This window comes from Monopterus albus, unplaced genomic scaffold, assembly GCF_001952655.1.
Source record: "Monopterus albus unplaced genomic scaffold, M_albus_1.0 scaffold93.1, whole genome shotgun sequence".
Lineage (NCBI taxonomy): Eukaryota > Metazoa > Chordata > Actinopteri > Synbranchiformes > Synbranchidae > Monopterus > Monopterus albus.
The window spans coordinates 1408414-1424806 of NW_018127973.1; the positions used below are offsets into that span (position 1 = coordinate 1408414).

General features: G+C 39.8%; 1 protein-coding gene across 2 annotated transcripts in view; it reads left to right on the plus strand.

Moving 5' to 3' along the window:
• The first annotated feature begins 855 nt into the window (after positions 1–855).
• The window catches only part of mtbp (MDM2 binding protein), a 26338-nt gene continuing 10800 nt past the window's right edge, over positions 856–16393 (plus strand). For both annotated transcript variants that reach the window (XR_002275558.1, XM_020608410.1), the window contains exons 1-14: positions 856–1038; positions 2203–2286; positions 2394–2467; positions 2594–2742; positions 3089–3147; positions 4057–4201; positions 4716–4830; positions 8154–8270; positions 9160–9254; positions 9530–9596; positions 9808–9925; positions 10391–10567; positions 12723–12836; positions 14483–14641. Coding sequence is in view for 1 of the 2 variants with exons in the window: in XM_020608410.1 (XP_020464066.1) it covers positions 972–1038; positions 2203–2286; positions 2394–2467; positions 2594–2742; positions 3089–3147; positions 4057–4201; positions 4716–4830; positions 8154–8270; positions 9160–9254; positions 9530–9596; positions 9808–9925; positions 10391–10567; positions 12723–12836; positions 14483–14641 (1540 nt within the window). In the remaining variant the exon portion in view is untranslated. The remainder of the gene's footprint in view (positions 1039–2202; positions 2287–2393; positions 2468–2593; positions 2743–3088; positions 3148–4056; positions 4202–4715; positions 4831–8153; positions 8271–9159; positions 9255–9529; positions 9597–9807; positions 9926–10390; positions 10568–12722; positions 12837–14482; positions 14642–16393) is intronic.

Sequence of the window (16393 nt, forward strand, 5' to 3'; positions counted from 1 at the left end):
ACATTCCCTTCAGCCTCAGTTGGAGTTTTTATATTGTGCTCCTTAGCAAAATGTTAGCATGCAACACACTAAAATAAGACAGTAAACATCATCAGAGTATAGAAGCCAAGGTGCCTTTCTGTTGAGAAAGTGAATTCCAAATGGAACAGAAGAAAACAATGTTTGGCACTCAATTGTAAAAACTATCAGTGTGAGCGTACACAGCTTGTAAATGGTTATATCAGTAGAATAATCTGGCTAACTATTCCCACCTAAAACTTATCTTTGTACTGGACCATATGTCCCATATACTAGGCTCCTCATCATTAGACTTAGCTTACCTTGCAATGCTATTTGAATAATAAGATGACTGGGTCCAAAATCAATCATAAAAAAGCTTGAGACTACAGAGTCTACCTTTAGCCTGAACTTCCCCTTTTGTCTTAGATTTAATGAACACTATTTTTTCTTCTTCCTCTCATCAGTAATGATGTGTGATACCACTTATTTCCTTTCTGATCTGATACCAAGTAAAATCCAGGCTGTTATCACCAATATCAATACTGATACTTTGTGAAACAAAAGGAGGGAAAAGTGATGGGTTCAGACAACAGAGACGGATGGAAGAGAGGAGATAAAAGGTGCACATATTTTCTATTTGAATGCACAAATTGTTTATTTTGTATGTTTATTGTATGTTTTTATTTTCATTGTTATGATCTATTCCCTGTTGCTTTCCAAACCCACTGAGAGCTTCTGCACAGGAGTCAAATTCCTTGTAAATTCAACTCTTCTTCTGATTATGATAATGGACGGCGATGCAGTCTACGGACACAAGGTGGCAGTAGTGCAACACTAGGATGCCACTGTCGTAAGACACTATGGAAGAAGAAGAAGAACTGGTGGGAAATTTGACAGGAAGGACTGTTGGTCACAATTGACCGAAAATTCTCTCCATACATTAATCGGGAATTTATTCATGTTCATACAACATGGACCGCTACGTGTTAGTTGTATCCTTTTGCAAAACTGATGACGACTTGGCAGAAAATTGTACATGTAAGTTTGCATTTCCATCTGATACAGAAAACACTCAATTACTCTGCTAGTCAACGCTGCTAACTTCAACCAAGTTTGGTAAACGCTAGCTAGCGGCTTAGAAAGGCACAATGGAGTCACTTGTAGTTAAGCTTAGGGATGCACCTATGACGATACCAGTACCGGGTCCGATACCACCCTCTAGTACTATACTGGTACTTGTGGTTTCTCCACCGATACCAGTTAATAGCATTATATTACATTATATTAACACACGTTGGCTAAGCGGATCGTTAGGCGGCACAGAAGACATTTCTGCGGTTCGACTATACTTTAAGTTAAGTGAGGAAAACAAAAGTTAAGCTGACTGCAAGCTCAGTCACGTGTGTGTGATAAACACACTATGTGGTTAATGCCACATGAGCTCTGTGTATGAACATGGGTTGAATCCTTGTGGAGACTGAGACCAGCAGCTCCTCCACAGCAGAAGAGGTGTGTGTCCTTCAGAGAGGACAGGATGAAGCCACAGACAGCAGCCTTTTTAAAGTAAGAACACGTACCGTCGTTAAATTAAACATTTAACTTATCGACTGCGATGTTCTGGTCTCGGGGGTTGTGAAATCACTACATCCTAACAGAGGGTCGCACTCCTACAGAGGTTAAAATCCACTGTATTACAGCATGAACAGGAGGTTTTCAGGTCATTTACACAGCCTCCTGTTACATAGGATATTCTATTTAATCACTATCAGAAAGTAAATCTCATGAAATTAAACTGTCTCTAAAGTCACTGCACGTTTATGGTCATTGTAGTGTTTATAATAGAAACACTGCATCATTAGGCACTTGGTATGGGTGAGTACTCAAATGTAAGTACTTGGTCTGGAAAAAGTGATATTGGTGCATCCCTACTTGTAAACATTGGACATATGACAGTTAACTTAACGTTAACCTATTCATAACCTCTGCGGTAAAAAAGACGGCTTGAGAGCAACTGGTATTAAATGTTGCTATCTGACAGGGTAATTTACAAGAAGCATACAGTGCTTTACTCCTGAGATCTGCCATGCTAACCATAACCCGTACACGTTGAGTGCGATTTACACGTTTATATTCTTGTCTGGTTTGTGAGAAAGCCACAGCAGTCTGTATGATAAAGCCTGACAGCACTTGTCACTGTTCCAGGTCTGGAACCAGTGAAGAAGATTTATAACAGACTTGTGGACGCTTCAAATCAGGAATCAGCAAGAGGGATTTCTGTATTTCCAGGTACAGTAACTTTTGCACTGTGGGGATTTTCCTGCCTGATTTCCATCACAAGAAAATCTTCCTTAACTTATTTCTGTATGTCTGTGTGTGTTTTTTTTTTTTTTAAGCTTGTTCTTTGAATGGCAGTCCATCAGTTCAGAGGTGGTACTTTTCTGTTCAGGCTTGCCATGGGATGACACAAGTAAGACAGTTGGAGGATTGGTGACTAATTTTCTGTACAGCAACTAATAGCTCATAATGCAATGTCCGTGAATGTGGATAAATGCCTTTTACCTCTACCTCTAAATGTCTGCCTCTTGTTTTGTAGTTCTGCAGCTCAGACTGGGAAGAGTTGGGCACAGGCCATCTGAAGACTGACAGTGAGGAGGAGAAGCCGACTGCTTTGGAGTCTTATCTCAGCTCTCTGAGTAATCAGGAGGCACCGGACCAAAAGGCTGAGCAGCCAGCACTGACAGAGTGAGTGACAGATGAGATTTTCTGCACTTTATGTAAATAAGTGACCTTATTTGCTGTTGAAGAATTGTGCCAGATACATTTATGTGGGCTGTGATTAGATTTAAATGGAAATAGTGCTGTCTTTGCTCTTCTAACTAATCTTTGACTTACTGGATAAAAAACCTATTCTCATAGCTTTTAAAAAATGTTTTAAATGACTTTTATTTAAGAATGAGCATATTAAATCAGAGACGCTGTGCTGTTGTAAAAATAAATGGGGAATAAAGATATTACGGAGATATCATGTGTCCTTAAGAAACAGTGAGCCAGCAAGTTCTGACCTGATCTGATTGTCTATATTGAACAGGTTCTTAGAGGAGGCTGCAGACGGACTACATCTATTGTCAGACAAGCTGCCACCACCAGGTACAGTGAACAGTTTCAGAGTTCTTCATAAACAGTACTGTACCTAGTCATGCTGATGTTAACTGTGTGCTGTGTAGGGTTGTTGTATTCAGATTAATTCAGACATAGTTTTCTTTCATTTCCAGAATGCTTCCACACATTGTTTCTCAGATGATTTTGGCTGTGCAACACAACTCATGAGTTTCCTCCATTTTGTGTTAATGAGGAGAACAGTTGTTTAGTTTGTTGTCTAACAGTTAGTTTACTGACACAAGACAGTGTCTCAACTGGGAGTTTTGTCTTGGCCAATAGCTGCCAGTAGTGAGGACTTAAAAAGCCAAACTTCACAGCTTTGCAAAGCAAACGAAGGTGGTGGTCTGCTGTACTTCATATACTGGGTGGGTGAAAAGTAACTAGGCATTAAAAATTGACTATAGAACTTGTAGGAAACCGGTTGATACCACTGGTGCCTATGTTGAAATTTAGAGATTTGCTTTCATTTTCCCATGTAATTTAAAATACGTGTACAATTTGTTTCCGTAAATTTGTAGTAAAAATATGGACTTTATTACCAATTTTTAATGCCTAGTTACATTTCACCCACCCTGTATATGCACTCACCGCTGGGAAGCTAGGATACTTCTGCTCTGATTTCTTCTTAGCACACACCACCTCCCCAAGAGTTCAGAAGTAGTCACCCTACAGTGTAAGAAGCCATGAAGAGCTGGAGTCACTGCTGCTTCCAGCTGCTCCCCCACAGATCCTGATATTTAGAACAATGACCAGGCAACTCATCCTACTTGTTCAAAAGATGGTTATGCTGGAGGGACTAACTTAGGTCACCAAGCCTTCATGAAACCCTATAGAGACATGTATGTTAAAGAAGAAAGTCTGAATTCCTCTTTGGTTTGTCCTTTTTTCTCCCCTCAGGTAAAGCTCTGTTGGATGTGCTGCTGTTGGCCTCTGCTGAGCAGTCCCCTCCTGTTAAAGACCTTCTGCCTCTGCTGGGAGCCCTCAAACACATGTCCTGCTGGCATGCTGCTAAAATCACTGTAGTCACACACCATGCCACTGGGTGAGGAGGCGAAACATTCATATTCATTACACTTTCTCTGATTGCTCAACAAAAAATATGAAGACAACTTTCAGGATAATCTAATTTATAAAAACACTGTCGCTGAATTAATGGCGTACATATTCAGTTTGATTTATAAAGCCAATTCACAACAACTGTCTCGGGGCACTTTACATAACCAGGTCATATGGTAAGTTTAGAATGTAAATGTAGATACAGTGTGTTCATTAGTTCATGTTGGATGTGCCACAGATGAATGGGTGATGAGGAATTCACCACTAGGGGGAGTTAGATGAGTAAACATGAGCAGGAGTTGACTTAATGAATGAGCAGTCTGCAACATGTCTGCAGAATTAACTCCTTGAAGCCCTTAACTGCTGCTTCACCTGTCCAAATAAGAAGTTAACATGAAATAGGGCTTTTGTTTAATTTTACAGGAATCAGTAATAAAGTTCTGTTGTGCTGGTCAGTGAATGATTTATTATTATTTTTATTAATTTATTTTTTAACCTAGGTGGCAGAAAGCAGCAGCCCACCTGAGTGCAGGCCTGGTAGATCCCGCTGAGCTGGATAGCTGTTTAGACAACAAGGAACTATGGAGGGGCAGCCTGGTTGTCAGAGAGAAGAAGGTAAAGATCTCTAAAAATGGAGAGTGTTTGTGGAAGAAACTTTAAGGATAATATTATCTTTTGCATAATTTATTTCACATTTTTCTTCCTTATTTAGGATTGCAAAATATAGGAGAAGTTGGCGAAAACAAGGAAACTCATTTGAACCTACAGAGCATAAGAACAGCCCAACAGTTTTAGTTTAAAGAAACTGTAATCACAGACACAGCAGCAAGGGGCTTTATGACACAGGAGCCTGGGGCCCAAAGAGCCCTGGTTATCTTAAGGACAGGAAGTCTAGGGCTTTTTCATGAATGTTGTGTGTCTCTGTGTGAGCATCCCTCATCAGTATGATGAAGCTGTTTGTCACTGACAAGAAAGCTAAGACAGGGCTGAACTTCTCAAGTCCTCTGTTGTAGGTGTGATTGATCATTTGAAAGCAGTGATGAAGGGGGAAGTTGTGTGTTGAGAGAAAGAACTTTTGTCTCGTCTTAACCCTTAGTTTGTGTGTGTTTCTCTGCGTGTGCATTCTGGACAAGTACTGTAGAGGGCATGAGAAAAAGCTGTCCTTTTGAACTTACCGGCTTGCTTGCCCAGGGCTTCTTATTATGAACGTCATTCTCTGTAGCTGGACTCGGTGAGAAAAGGCAGAAAAATAGTGTTTTCCTTAAGAACCTTTTGTACCTTTTATGCTAATCATAGACCAGATCCATACATCTGTATTTGTTCTTATGGCTTTTCATAGAACATTACTCATGCAGCGCATACAAGGCCAGATGGTAAATTTTAACATATTTTCTTTTTAAATTGGTTGAATTTTTGACTCAGTGGGGGGATAAGGTGATAAGCACCCTGCCAGCCCTGCTCTGGCTCGACCTTGTTCTCTGAAGAGTCGGCTGCAAATGATGGTGGTCGTGTCTTCAGTAAAGGACAAGTGTTAGAGAATGCCTCCAGGCGGTTTTAGTCTGTATTTAAAGGACACTGCTGATATTATTGACATGCAGGTACAGTGCTGTTCTTTACTTTTATAGGATTTGTATAAAAGTGTAAAAGTACATTTAGATATAAATAATGGCTTTATGTTTTGCATCCCATGGGAGGCTGTGGACCTGGAATCTGAAATGGCCATGTACAAATCCTCAACTCTGGGTAGCAGCTACTGTGAGCAGTGGTCAGATGATAGTACCTGCATTTTGGTGTTGAAGTGAATAGGCTGAGATACCCTGGAGAATACTTCATGCCCGCTTGTACTTATTTCTCATTGCAGGAAAACTGGCAGGAGCTTTTTTTGGATGATTTTTTTGTGCCTTGCATCCATGGTCCTTGAGGGAGAGTCAGCAATCTGTTTCGCTGCGGTTTCCTTTCATGTCTCATACTCTTGGTGTTCATTAATTAGGCTGAGATTTTAATCGCTGATCAGCTTGCATAAGAAAATGTACATTTGAGTTACAAATGGGTGATAACTGAAAGGAAAAACCAACATAAAGTGTCTTAGTAAGGTGCTGTGCCGCACCTCCAGAACAGCTTCAGTGCACCTTGGCATTGATTGTACTAGTTTCAAAACTGTAAAATGTAATATTTAATTAAAACAAAAAAAAAAGTGACCCGACCTAATCATTCACCATGCTCCTCCCATCATGTCCTGTTTCCTAGCAACAATCACACCTGGCAAATGTACAAAATGCAGCCTTTAGAACAAAGGTGGCGTTATCTGTCTAACGAGTAAATTTGGCAATCCAGTACAACGCTGTGGTTATTAATGTAATGCAAAGCTTGAATTACTCCAAAATAAAAAGAATATTTCAATACAAAGGTAATATCATGACCAAAAAGCCAAACTGATGTTAACTGATGTCCCACTCCCTCTGTGGAGAGAGTGCAGTCTCTTTGGTCCAGCAGCCACTGTCTGAGACCTTTAGCTGACGAGAGCTCCTCCGTGGTCTGAACATGCAGAATGTCTTTTTGGAGACCGTTGACACTTGTATAGCACATTGAACTGCACATGTTTTTGTTAATATTCAATTTTGTACATTTGTCACAACGTGATTATTTTGGCAAAAAAGTTCACCATAATGATATTAAAAAAAATTGAAAAAATAAATAATAATCATGCTTAACTTTATTGTGTATGCTGTCTGTCTGGTAGGGTAGTAGCTACCTAGCTAGTTACAGCGTGATGGTCTTCTTTTTGGCGTTAAGGTGCGGTACAGCCACCTTAAGAGTGTCAACCAGATAGTTACTATGTCTGGATTGTTTACAATATTATCATATGTGTATTATTGGGTGGCAGCCAGCGTTAAGGTGCAGTACGGCCACCTTAGAGTGTCAACCAGATAGTTACTATCTCTGGATTATCTCTGGAATATTATCATATGTGTATTATTAACATGATGTTAGTATTTCGTGTTTTAAAAATCATGGTTATTGTCAAAACCGTTATATTGCAACACTCCTGTTCATTATGACCTAAGTAGTTGCATTAGTACTAGTTACACCAGGTTAAATATCCGAACAAGAGAGGTCACATACTGTATTTGCTGATAGCGGTTTATTATCCGTGTTTTATGTCTGTTGATAAGAAGAAGGAAGTTGCAGACCAGAAATAGCACAGATATGTTAGAGGTGCTTTTGAAACTGTGTCTTTGTTATTTTTCTATTGTAAAATGGCCAATCAGTTCACATTCCAGCTACAGTTCCAACTAATTTAAACATATTTAAGTGATCCTTATTAAAAATGTGCATTAAAACAAACATAGATTGATGTATCAGCACCACATTTTCAAACCTTTCGCATATTAATATCAAATTCTAGTGTCAGTCACACTATAAGCTCCACAATTGAAATCATATCCCAGTTGACCGATTGTGCTATTGCATGCTTGACAAAGGTTTCTTTGCTCTTTCTGCTGAGCTTTGAGTGTGCTGAGGCAAGCACACAGTGTCTCCTTGACTAAAGTGACCTTTTCTAAGTTGCTGCCTTCAGAAGTGAGCGGGCTCCTCAGTCAGTAAACGCTTCAGCTTTGTTCCATGTTAAAGCAGTGGAACAAAGGAGAATTCTCAAAGGGACAAAAGCCTGTCTAAGAGCAACCACCACCACTTTACAGCTTGATGTGATACATAGCATAACAAACAATAAGTGTGTTTGTGTGTGTACACGTACCACTGACTGCCCAGTTCATGTGAGAACCATTACCTGATAGCTGCATTATGCGCTGTAGCGTCAAAGCAATCTCAATGATGAGATCGCACCATCTGTATATCTGTGATTATTTCCAGCTAATATTGACTGAGGGAACGTATGTTGAACTTACTGTTATATGACCTCGTCTGTGTGTTTGCTGCAGTTTGTGTCCGAGCTCCGTTTCGATGGCTTTTCTCTGCGCTCTCCAGTTCACCACATGTCAGGGGCCAGTCTCTTGCAAGCTCCCCACACCACTACGGACCACAGACTACAGGCTGAGGTGAGTCCTGTTTTATTCACTACTTCTCTAGCTTCTTTAATTCCCCATCTTAATTTTAGGGAATAATTAATGCTTGAGTCTGTCATAGCTGACTTGAAAATTAGACTGAATTGCCATTTTGGTTATTTATTCAGCCGAACATTGGGTTCACTGTGCTTTTTTTGTCTGAAACAAGACTGTCATGGCTGTGTCTTATTGAATTTCTTCAAACACTTCAGGTAGCAAAATTCATGCGTTTTTATTTTTGCCAACCAATTGTATGGCCTTTTAGGAAATTATTTGCCTCATTATTTCTTGTTTCTTCCTCTCTGACAAACTTTTGTTGTCCAGCATGCCAGAAGTTGCTCCAGCGAAGCAAGTCCAGGTCTACTGCCAGAGTGCTGTAGGGCCTGCACTTGAGCCAAATGTTGTCAGTGAGGAAATCATGTTCAGGGCAATGTAATGCGTGTGAGGTTGTTGATTTCTGCAGTTTGAAAGAAAACTGGAGTGAAAATATGCCTGTGTCCATATTTAGCAAACTGTTCCTTTAACCCCAGCTTCAAGCCACATCTCATTTCCTAGCTAAGAAGTTGCATACAGTCCATTCTTTTAATGGTTTCTGGCAGAGGTGTACAAAGCCAGTGTTATGCAAGTCCCATCTAGGTCTTGAGTCAAGACCACAAAGTCCCATGGCAGTTCCTAAGCTTTAAGTTTCAAGTCCTAGAGTGTACACTTCTTTGGATGCTCTCCAAACCCTGAACCTGCTGCTTCACAAGCCACTGCGATTTAAAAAAAAATCTTTTCTGTAAGATAACCGAGTGTTTTTTGTTCCTCTTCACCTCTGTGTTTGTTTGTTTTTTCTTATTTCATTCTGTCTTTCATCCTCTCTGTGTCTGTTCTGTGTTTGCAGGTCTTTCATTACTACGCACCAGTGTTAGACTTGGTTCAGCTGGTTAATCTGTCAGACCTACCCAGCTTTCTGATGTCCAGCACCCAGTTCGAACTGTATCCTCATTTTGAAGGCTGTGCATGTTTAAAAGGAGAACTAAAGTAACATCATTTCTACATCTGTCCACTTTTAAATGAACCTACTAGCGTGAAACGGATGCTCAGATTAAAGTACATTAATGCCATCATCATAGTAATAAAATGTAACAGCTCTGACTCTTAATATATATTTTATAGACTGGTATTTTAATGTGCCCTAGGCATTGTCTCAAAAAGTGGGTAGTTGCTCCTGCTCCTTAATTTTGTACTGATCCTTCACAACTAACAAACAGGGGCCTGTCTGGGAGGTCAGTGAAAGCTAAACTGCTGTTGAACCAGCTGAGGTCACTGCGTGGAAAGGTATCACCCCTTATACTCTACGTACAAATGTCTGCTGTATAGAAAGATGTAATTTCAAATTGTGCAAACAAGTAAGTTATTTGTATTCAAACTCAGATTTCTCCTTTTCTTTAGTGCTCAGTCAAATGTACTGTATGTAGGACATAGCAGATAACATGTAAGATTTGTTGTGCATTTTTTGTGTTTAGTGACTTTTGTTTACTGTCTCCAGATTGGAGCATTGTTCAGCTTGTCCTGTATGATCACCCCGATCGCCCAGCCAGCAGCCAGCCAACTCAGTGCTCAGCGCTGGAGAGAGTATATGGCCAGGAGACCAAAGTCCTTACCCAGTAAGATGATATCTTTTTTTTCCAAGTCCTTTTCATTACTTTGTTAAATGGAGCCATATTGTCCTCTCTGGGGGAATTAAACTGGTTACTAGGGCTGCACTGGTATAGATGATAAAGCCTTTGTTTTGTCTAGGAGACTTGTGTGTCTGAATCACTTGGGGGCTAGGTATATAATACACTTAACCAACCTTTTGACTGAGTGTAATACATAGAGCTGTATGGCATGAAAGAAGCACAGATGAGGACAAACTAGGATAAAAACTACAGAGCAGCAGATGCTCTTATGCAACAGTTCATTTTTAATTTATTAATTTCTTTATTTTTTCATCCATTCTTTCCCACAACCCCCACATTTCAGGCATAGAAGTTTTTCTTACTTTAAGCCCCAAGACCAGTTAGTACAACATTCCTCTGTTGTGGATAAACTCTGGATGTAATCTCTCTCCTTCTGTCTGCACCCTTTAGCGCCTGATGTTGAGGTGAAAGGTGAAAGCACTCAGTACTTCCTGTTGGTCCAGGGCTCGGACAGCGTCGGCTGTGGTGCCTGCAGGGTCAGGATGTTGCACTCGTACAGTCAAATTAATGGAGCAGCTGCCATGGCAACCGTCTCTGGGTTGCTGAAAGAGAAGTCTTTGCTATCAGGTATATTATGTTGTTATGTTTGTAGAGGTCTTTGTGTTTTTGTCGCTGAATGTTTTGGTGCCGCAAACAAAATGGAGACAACTTTGCTCGTGTTTTTGTCTATACTTGTTTACATTTTTGCAATCTGGCACCATGAAAGCAGGCTGAATGAACTCGAAGCCTTTCCTGTTTGCAGTGTACCCATGAATGTACACCCAACTATCACTCAGTTACTTGGCACTGAAGAAAACTTCAGGATTTGAGTTCTGGAGTTATAACAAGTGTCATTTTTTCTATGCCTCCTATGCAGATTTATTGAAACCACAATATATAGTTAATGGGCATCATAGATAGTGATATTGTCTGAAAGTGTACAGTACGTTATACTGAATCTAAATATACATGTACTATTGTCTGTGTCTTCAGGTCTGACTCAAGGTTAAGACTCAAAGAAAGAATACAGATTTTGGTGCTAATGTTTTTATCACCTACATAAGCTGCTGTGTGTCTCAGCCTCTGCTGCAGAAACAGCTGCTGACCGTGCTGGTGAGCTGTCCTCACTACAGTAAATCACTTCCTGTTGTTTTTGCATCACTGTCATGTACCTGTCCCTTTCACCTTGTGTAGTATCCTTACGTGCCACCCTCCATGCCTCTCAGTTTGGAACCCTCACTTGTACTGTATCCAATTTAAAACTCTTGAGTAGTTTATCAACACGTGGAGGTTTGGAAACTTCTAACAACAGTTCTGTGCCATATTGTAAAGAAAAGCCCTTCAAGCATCCTGACTCTCTCACCCCTCAACTTAATTGGAGTAGAAGCCCGTCTGGCTCCATTGACAGAAGTTCAGAGACTGTCGTTGTTCATCAGGCAAGCCTGTGTTACTAAAACTGATGGTCTTCAGCGCTGTAGGCCATTCGTACTACAGAGATTTTTCTTCATTTGTGCCACATGTCTCTTTGGCTGCCTCTGTCATAGCATTGGAAAGTTCTTACTGCTTTGTTCCTAATCTTTGTCACAGAACTAAGAACAGTCAATTAAAGATGAAAGGGGTGAGAGAGTATATTGAGCACATGTATTGATTAACAGAGAGGAAAGGAAGATATAAAGGTGATGAGGAGAATGAGGGTGAACGTGTTTGTAGGGTTGTATGGACTCTCCTGGTTGTACAGGTGAATAAGATGGATGGAAGTGGAAATCTCACACTGTTTGTTTTGTTCTCTGAACTAAAAGCTTCTTTCTTGTTAAAAGTCATTCATTGTTCTTTGGCTTTATATGATATTCAAGAGAAAAAAAAAAGTTACCGTTTTATGCAATCTTCAGGAGACGTATTTGAAATACGGAGCAAGACTATAAACTGCCCCAACTGCAGCAGTGACACAGCAGAGTTTTTATTAAAAATCTGAACTCTTAAAATGCACAGCTGAGGGTTGTTGCACCTGAACAAAAAACAAACTCAGTGCACCTATGTATCCTGTTCTACCATACAGCTTCTTGAGTTTCAAGCAAGGAGGTTATAAATTGAATTCATCAACCACGTGTTTATGCATTGGAGCAGTGACCATAGATTTATGCTCTTGTTATTGTTTACTAATCCAGTGGTTCTCAATCTCTTTACCTTTATAACCCTTAAAGTCCTCGTCACATGATCCGTATGTCAATGGGTTGTGTGTAATTTCATTCAAGTAGGTATCAAATATGCATTATTTTGTGTAGCAGAAGCATATAGAATGATTTTTAAATGTGAAAATTATTTAGTAGGAGGACAAGACTTAAGAAGGTAGGAGAATATCAGTTTTTGTTAAACCAAACCAGCAATGCAAGTTTGGGCCTTTAATGAGAAACAGAATTAGAAAAAATAATGGTTAACATTGAGAATAAAATATCCAGCCTTTCAGTTTCTATTATAGGCCAGGCTTCAGATTTACCCAATCCTTCAACCCTCTTATTACAGCACAGTAGGCTCATTAGACCCCCTGCCTGTTAAATCCCCTCATCCTTCTGAGTTCATGACCTGGGTTTTTAATGCCAATTTTCTGTCAAAGATTTGAAGTAAACCAAACAAACTTTTAAACTTACTGGTGCCCCTGACCCCACTCCAAACAGTACACAACTGAAGTTCACAAATTAGCTAATCATTCCTTTATTTATCTGACTCATTCTCTCTTGTCGATCAGGACGAACCGTAGCTGACATCCTCCACCCTCTGCCCTGTCTCCAAGGAGACGGCCTGCTGGAAAGAGAGCGGAAAGTGACCAAAGTTCAGACACTAGTAGTCAAAGAATATCTCAGTAAGTACAACACTGAAAGAGCCCCTGACATGGAAAGAAAATTAGAAACAATATGTGAAGCACATTATTCCACAGTAATGACACAGAGTTTATCACCTTTGTTTTTTGTTGTATGTAGAGCTATGATTGTGGCTTTATTAATTGCTTGCATGCTAATGTATCATAATAACCAAGACAAGCGTGGGGTAGCTTATTATCTGGGATATATTTTGGCAAATGAAACAACAATGGTACAGTATTTTTCACTTAAAAACAGTATTGGTTGCATTTGTGCATTTTGGATGCAAGGTCAACTGTGAACTGCCGAGCTGCATGTTAGTGAAGTGAACGATGGAAAAGCAAACTCAGTAGTTCCCAATTGTAAAAGGAAAAACATTAAATTGAGATCACCTGTCACTTGTTTAAATATTGTAACTGCGACAGAGCTAAATGGGTAGAAGAGATGTGTCAACTGTCTGGGGTACTGAGAGCTTCCTGATCTGTTGTCAGTTTGAACACTCAGTTCTCTCCGGCCTTCAGCACAGGCCGGTGCATAGGAAGACTGTTGACATATCATTATTTTACAGGAGCATATAATGTCCCGTTGAATCTAGCCACAGGGGCTGCAAGCCTGTGACTTCTGTGCCCGTCCCGAGCCCGGACAAATAGAGAGGGTTGCGTCAGGAAGGGCATCCGGCGTAAAAACATGGGTTTTTAATGCCAATTTTCAGATGATTCGCTGTGGCGACCCCTAACAGGAACAGCCGAAAGAAGAAGAAGAAGAAGATATAATGTCCCGTTGGCAGGCAAAGATAGTGGAATATCAGTGTAGTGGAGCCAGATTAAAGGGAGTGGAGTGAAATTCCTCACACCTGGAATAAAAGCAATAAGCCTGTCCTTTGAAATGACCATGACAAGAATGAAGAGTCCTGGCAGAGCATGGGCCTTAATGAAATTCATCTCTGTAGATTCACATGCATCAGACTTATTCGGGTGCAAAGGTTATAAGGATTGCTGGAAGTTTTTCTGATTATGTGAAATGTGTATATGTGCACCATCATGGGTGCGTCTTATAGACTGTCATCATGCTGCGTCTCTGTATGTGTGATAAGTTTGCAAGCTGATGACATGTGATGTACATTTCTGTTTCAGTGGATATCTACTTGGAACTCTCAGCCATTTCCAGTGACAAACAGACTTTGGTTTCATTGCTTCATTACACCCATGTCGTTCTGCAGATTTTGCTGACACTAACAGATTTAGTCTATGTTACAAGTTAACTAACCTTTGATGTAATGAACCTGATATTTAAAAAAAAAAAATCATGTTTTGTCTAAAATGCGATTTGACATAGTAGATATATTCTGACAGTAACAAAGCTTCCATTGAATAAAGTTCTTTTACACAAAGCTACAACCCCACATTCTTACTTTATGCCCACTTAGCATTTCATTTGCCCACTTTTGCTCCTTAGAGCTGTCAGCTCCATGTATTTATGTGTCACGATGGACGTGTAGTTACCCGTTGCAGCTTTAAAATAAAACTAAAGATAATTAAAAGAATACAGTGACACCACAGTCTTCCACCACTTGTGAATTTGCCGGTAAGCCATAAACTAAATCTAAAATGTTATCAAAATGAAAACCAGCCTCTATTGGTGTGTTCAGGACAGAAAGAAGAAGCATCAGCCTCGGCTTCAGTACCCATCAACGATTTGAAGCTCATTCTGAATCTGGCCAGGGAGCAGTACCTGAAGATGATCGACTCTACTCTGCCCTCAGCGTCCGGCTGTCTGGCAAATGAGCATGAGACTGCCAAGAACCCAGGTATGGACTAAAAAAGGGACCAAAATACAAATCAAAGGTGTTTTTACATCCATTTAAAGCTACACTAGATGCAGACACTGCAAAATTTGTCTAATTTGTCTAGAGTTTGGTCAATTTGTCATGTAGACAATGAATTATCCATGCCATCTAATAAGTCTCTGGTTTTACCCCTTAAATAACCCTTCCTTTGTTGTGTGTTATTTGTGGGTTATAAAGTCATCTTTCAAATTGGTACCAAAAACCCATAGTTTTACATTAAAACTCAGTTCTTCTAATACCCTCTTGTAAATGGCAGCATTCACATGCCATTATTCTGACTTGACAGTGTTCACATAATTTTTAAGATGGTTGCCAACCTTGTTGTCACAGCATTTAAATAGTCATGATAGGAGATTTCGCTGTGCTTTCTATTTGGAGCAATTTTGTTAAGTGCAGCCAGATGCTTTTGGCCTCTTTAAATTGGCTGAATTGATTGTGTGTGTTTAATATAAAATTTAACCTAGATGTAACTACAAGTGATGGTGGCTTTTCCATTTTACCACTAGTTTGCTGACACTTTGACACATTTTCTTATATCTCCGAGTCTCAGTAACAACTAGCAATCCAGTGTGAATGTCTTTTTTTTTTTCTTTCAACCTGGCTGCTGGTAATTACAGAACAACTAATGTCTTGAACATGGTAATTATGTCTTAAACTATGAGACGGAGAGAAGTGGTCACCTGCCAAAGGCTTTCTAACCTAAGCACTGCTGTATAATGTACTGTGACATTAGTTGGAAGGCAGCCCTGGCCACATCATTCTGTGCCCCTGCAACAGGTAGTTGTTCATAAATAAAGCTTGCTATACTCGACTTCTGGGATTTACAAATGTTGTTTGGTTTAAATTATTATGCCTACTAAAATATATACAAAAAATGAACAGTACAATATCGTGTTCAAAAGTCCACAAATGACATTATGGAAGAAAATGTATATTTTGACATGTCTCTATGAATTGTTACACAGCAGTGCATCGGTATTCTTTACATGCACACTCCTGGGATGGCAGTTTTAAGAAACAGTGTCAACTGGTGAAACGCAAATCCATTATTAGGAATAAAAATGCATGTGCACAGCACCGGCAGTTCTTTTACAAATATAGCTGTGGGGCTAATACACATTGCAAACTTTGTCATAAATGCTGTGACAATATTTGCCAATTATTTCCCGTTTCTGTACAACATTTTCCATCATAATGTTTATTGTGTATTTATCTATGCTACTAGATTCAGGCATTGACCTGGCAAGTGTAATGGTAATAAAATAGGCCAGCATAATTTCCAGTAAAACTGCCATTTATCTTAAAAATAGTCCACATCATAGCCTTTATGTGTATCCTCCTGGTTTCATGTTGTGTGTCAGTTATATGTTTTAGCTGTCCAGGATCTCACACAAAGAATATACCTTATATTTGCAAGAGGTGAGTCAGCCAGCTCCAAAAACAGAAGTACTGACAGGTGTAAACATGTAGAGACACATTCTAAAGTGCAATTTGTGCCCCTTCTCTGCTCTGGAGATGAGAATGTAATTTACAGCAATAAACAGCTTCCACAATCCATAAGGAATGTTCTTAGCATTTGTGTATCTGTGTCGTTTAAAAGTGTGAATGACTTTGTGTGGGCTGTCAAACCACTGGTGGAAAAACTCCAGTCTCTTCATATGATGTCGGTCAACCTACTGTAGATAGATGCATCACTTTTCTTTCCTCCTGGAG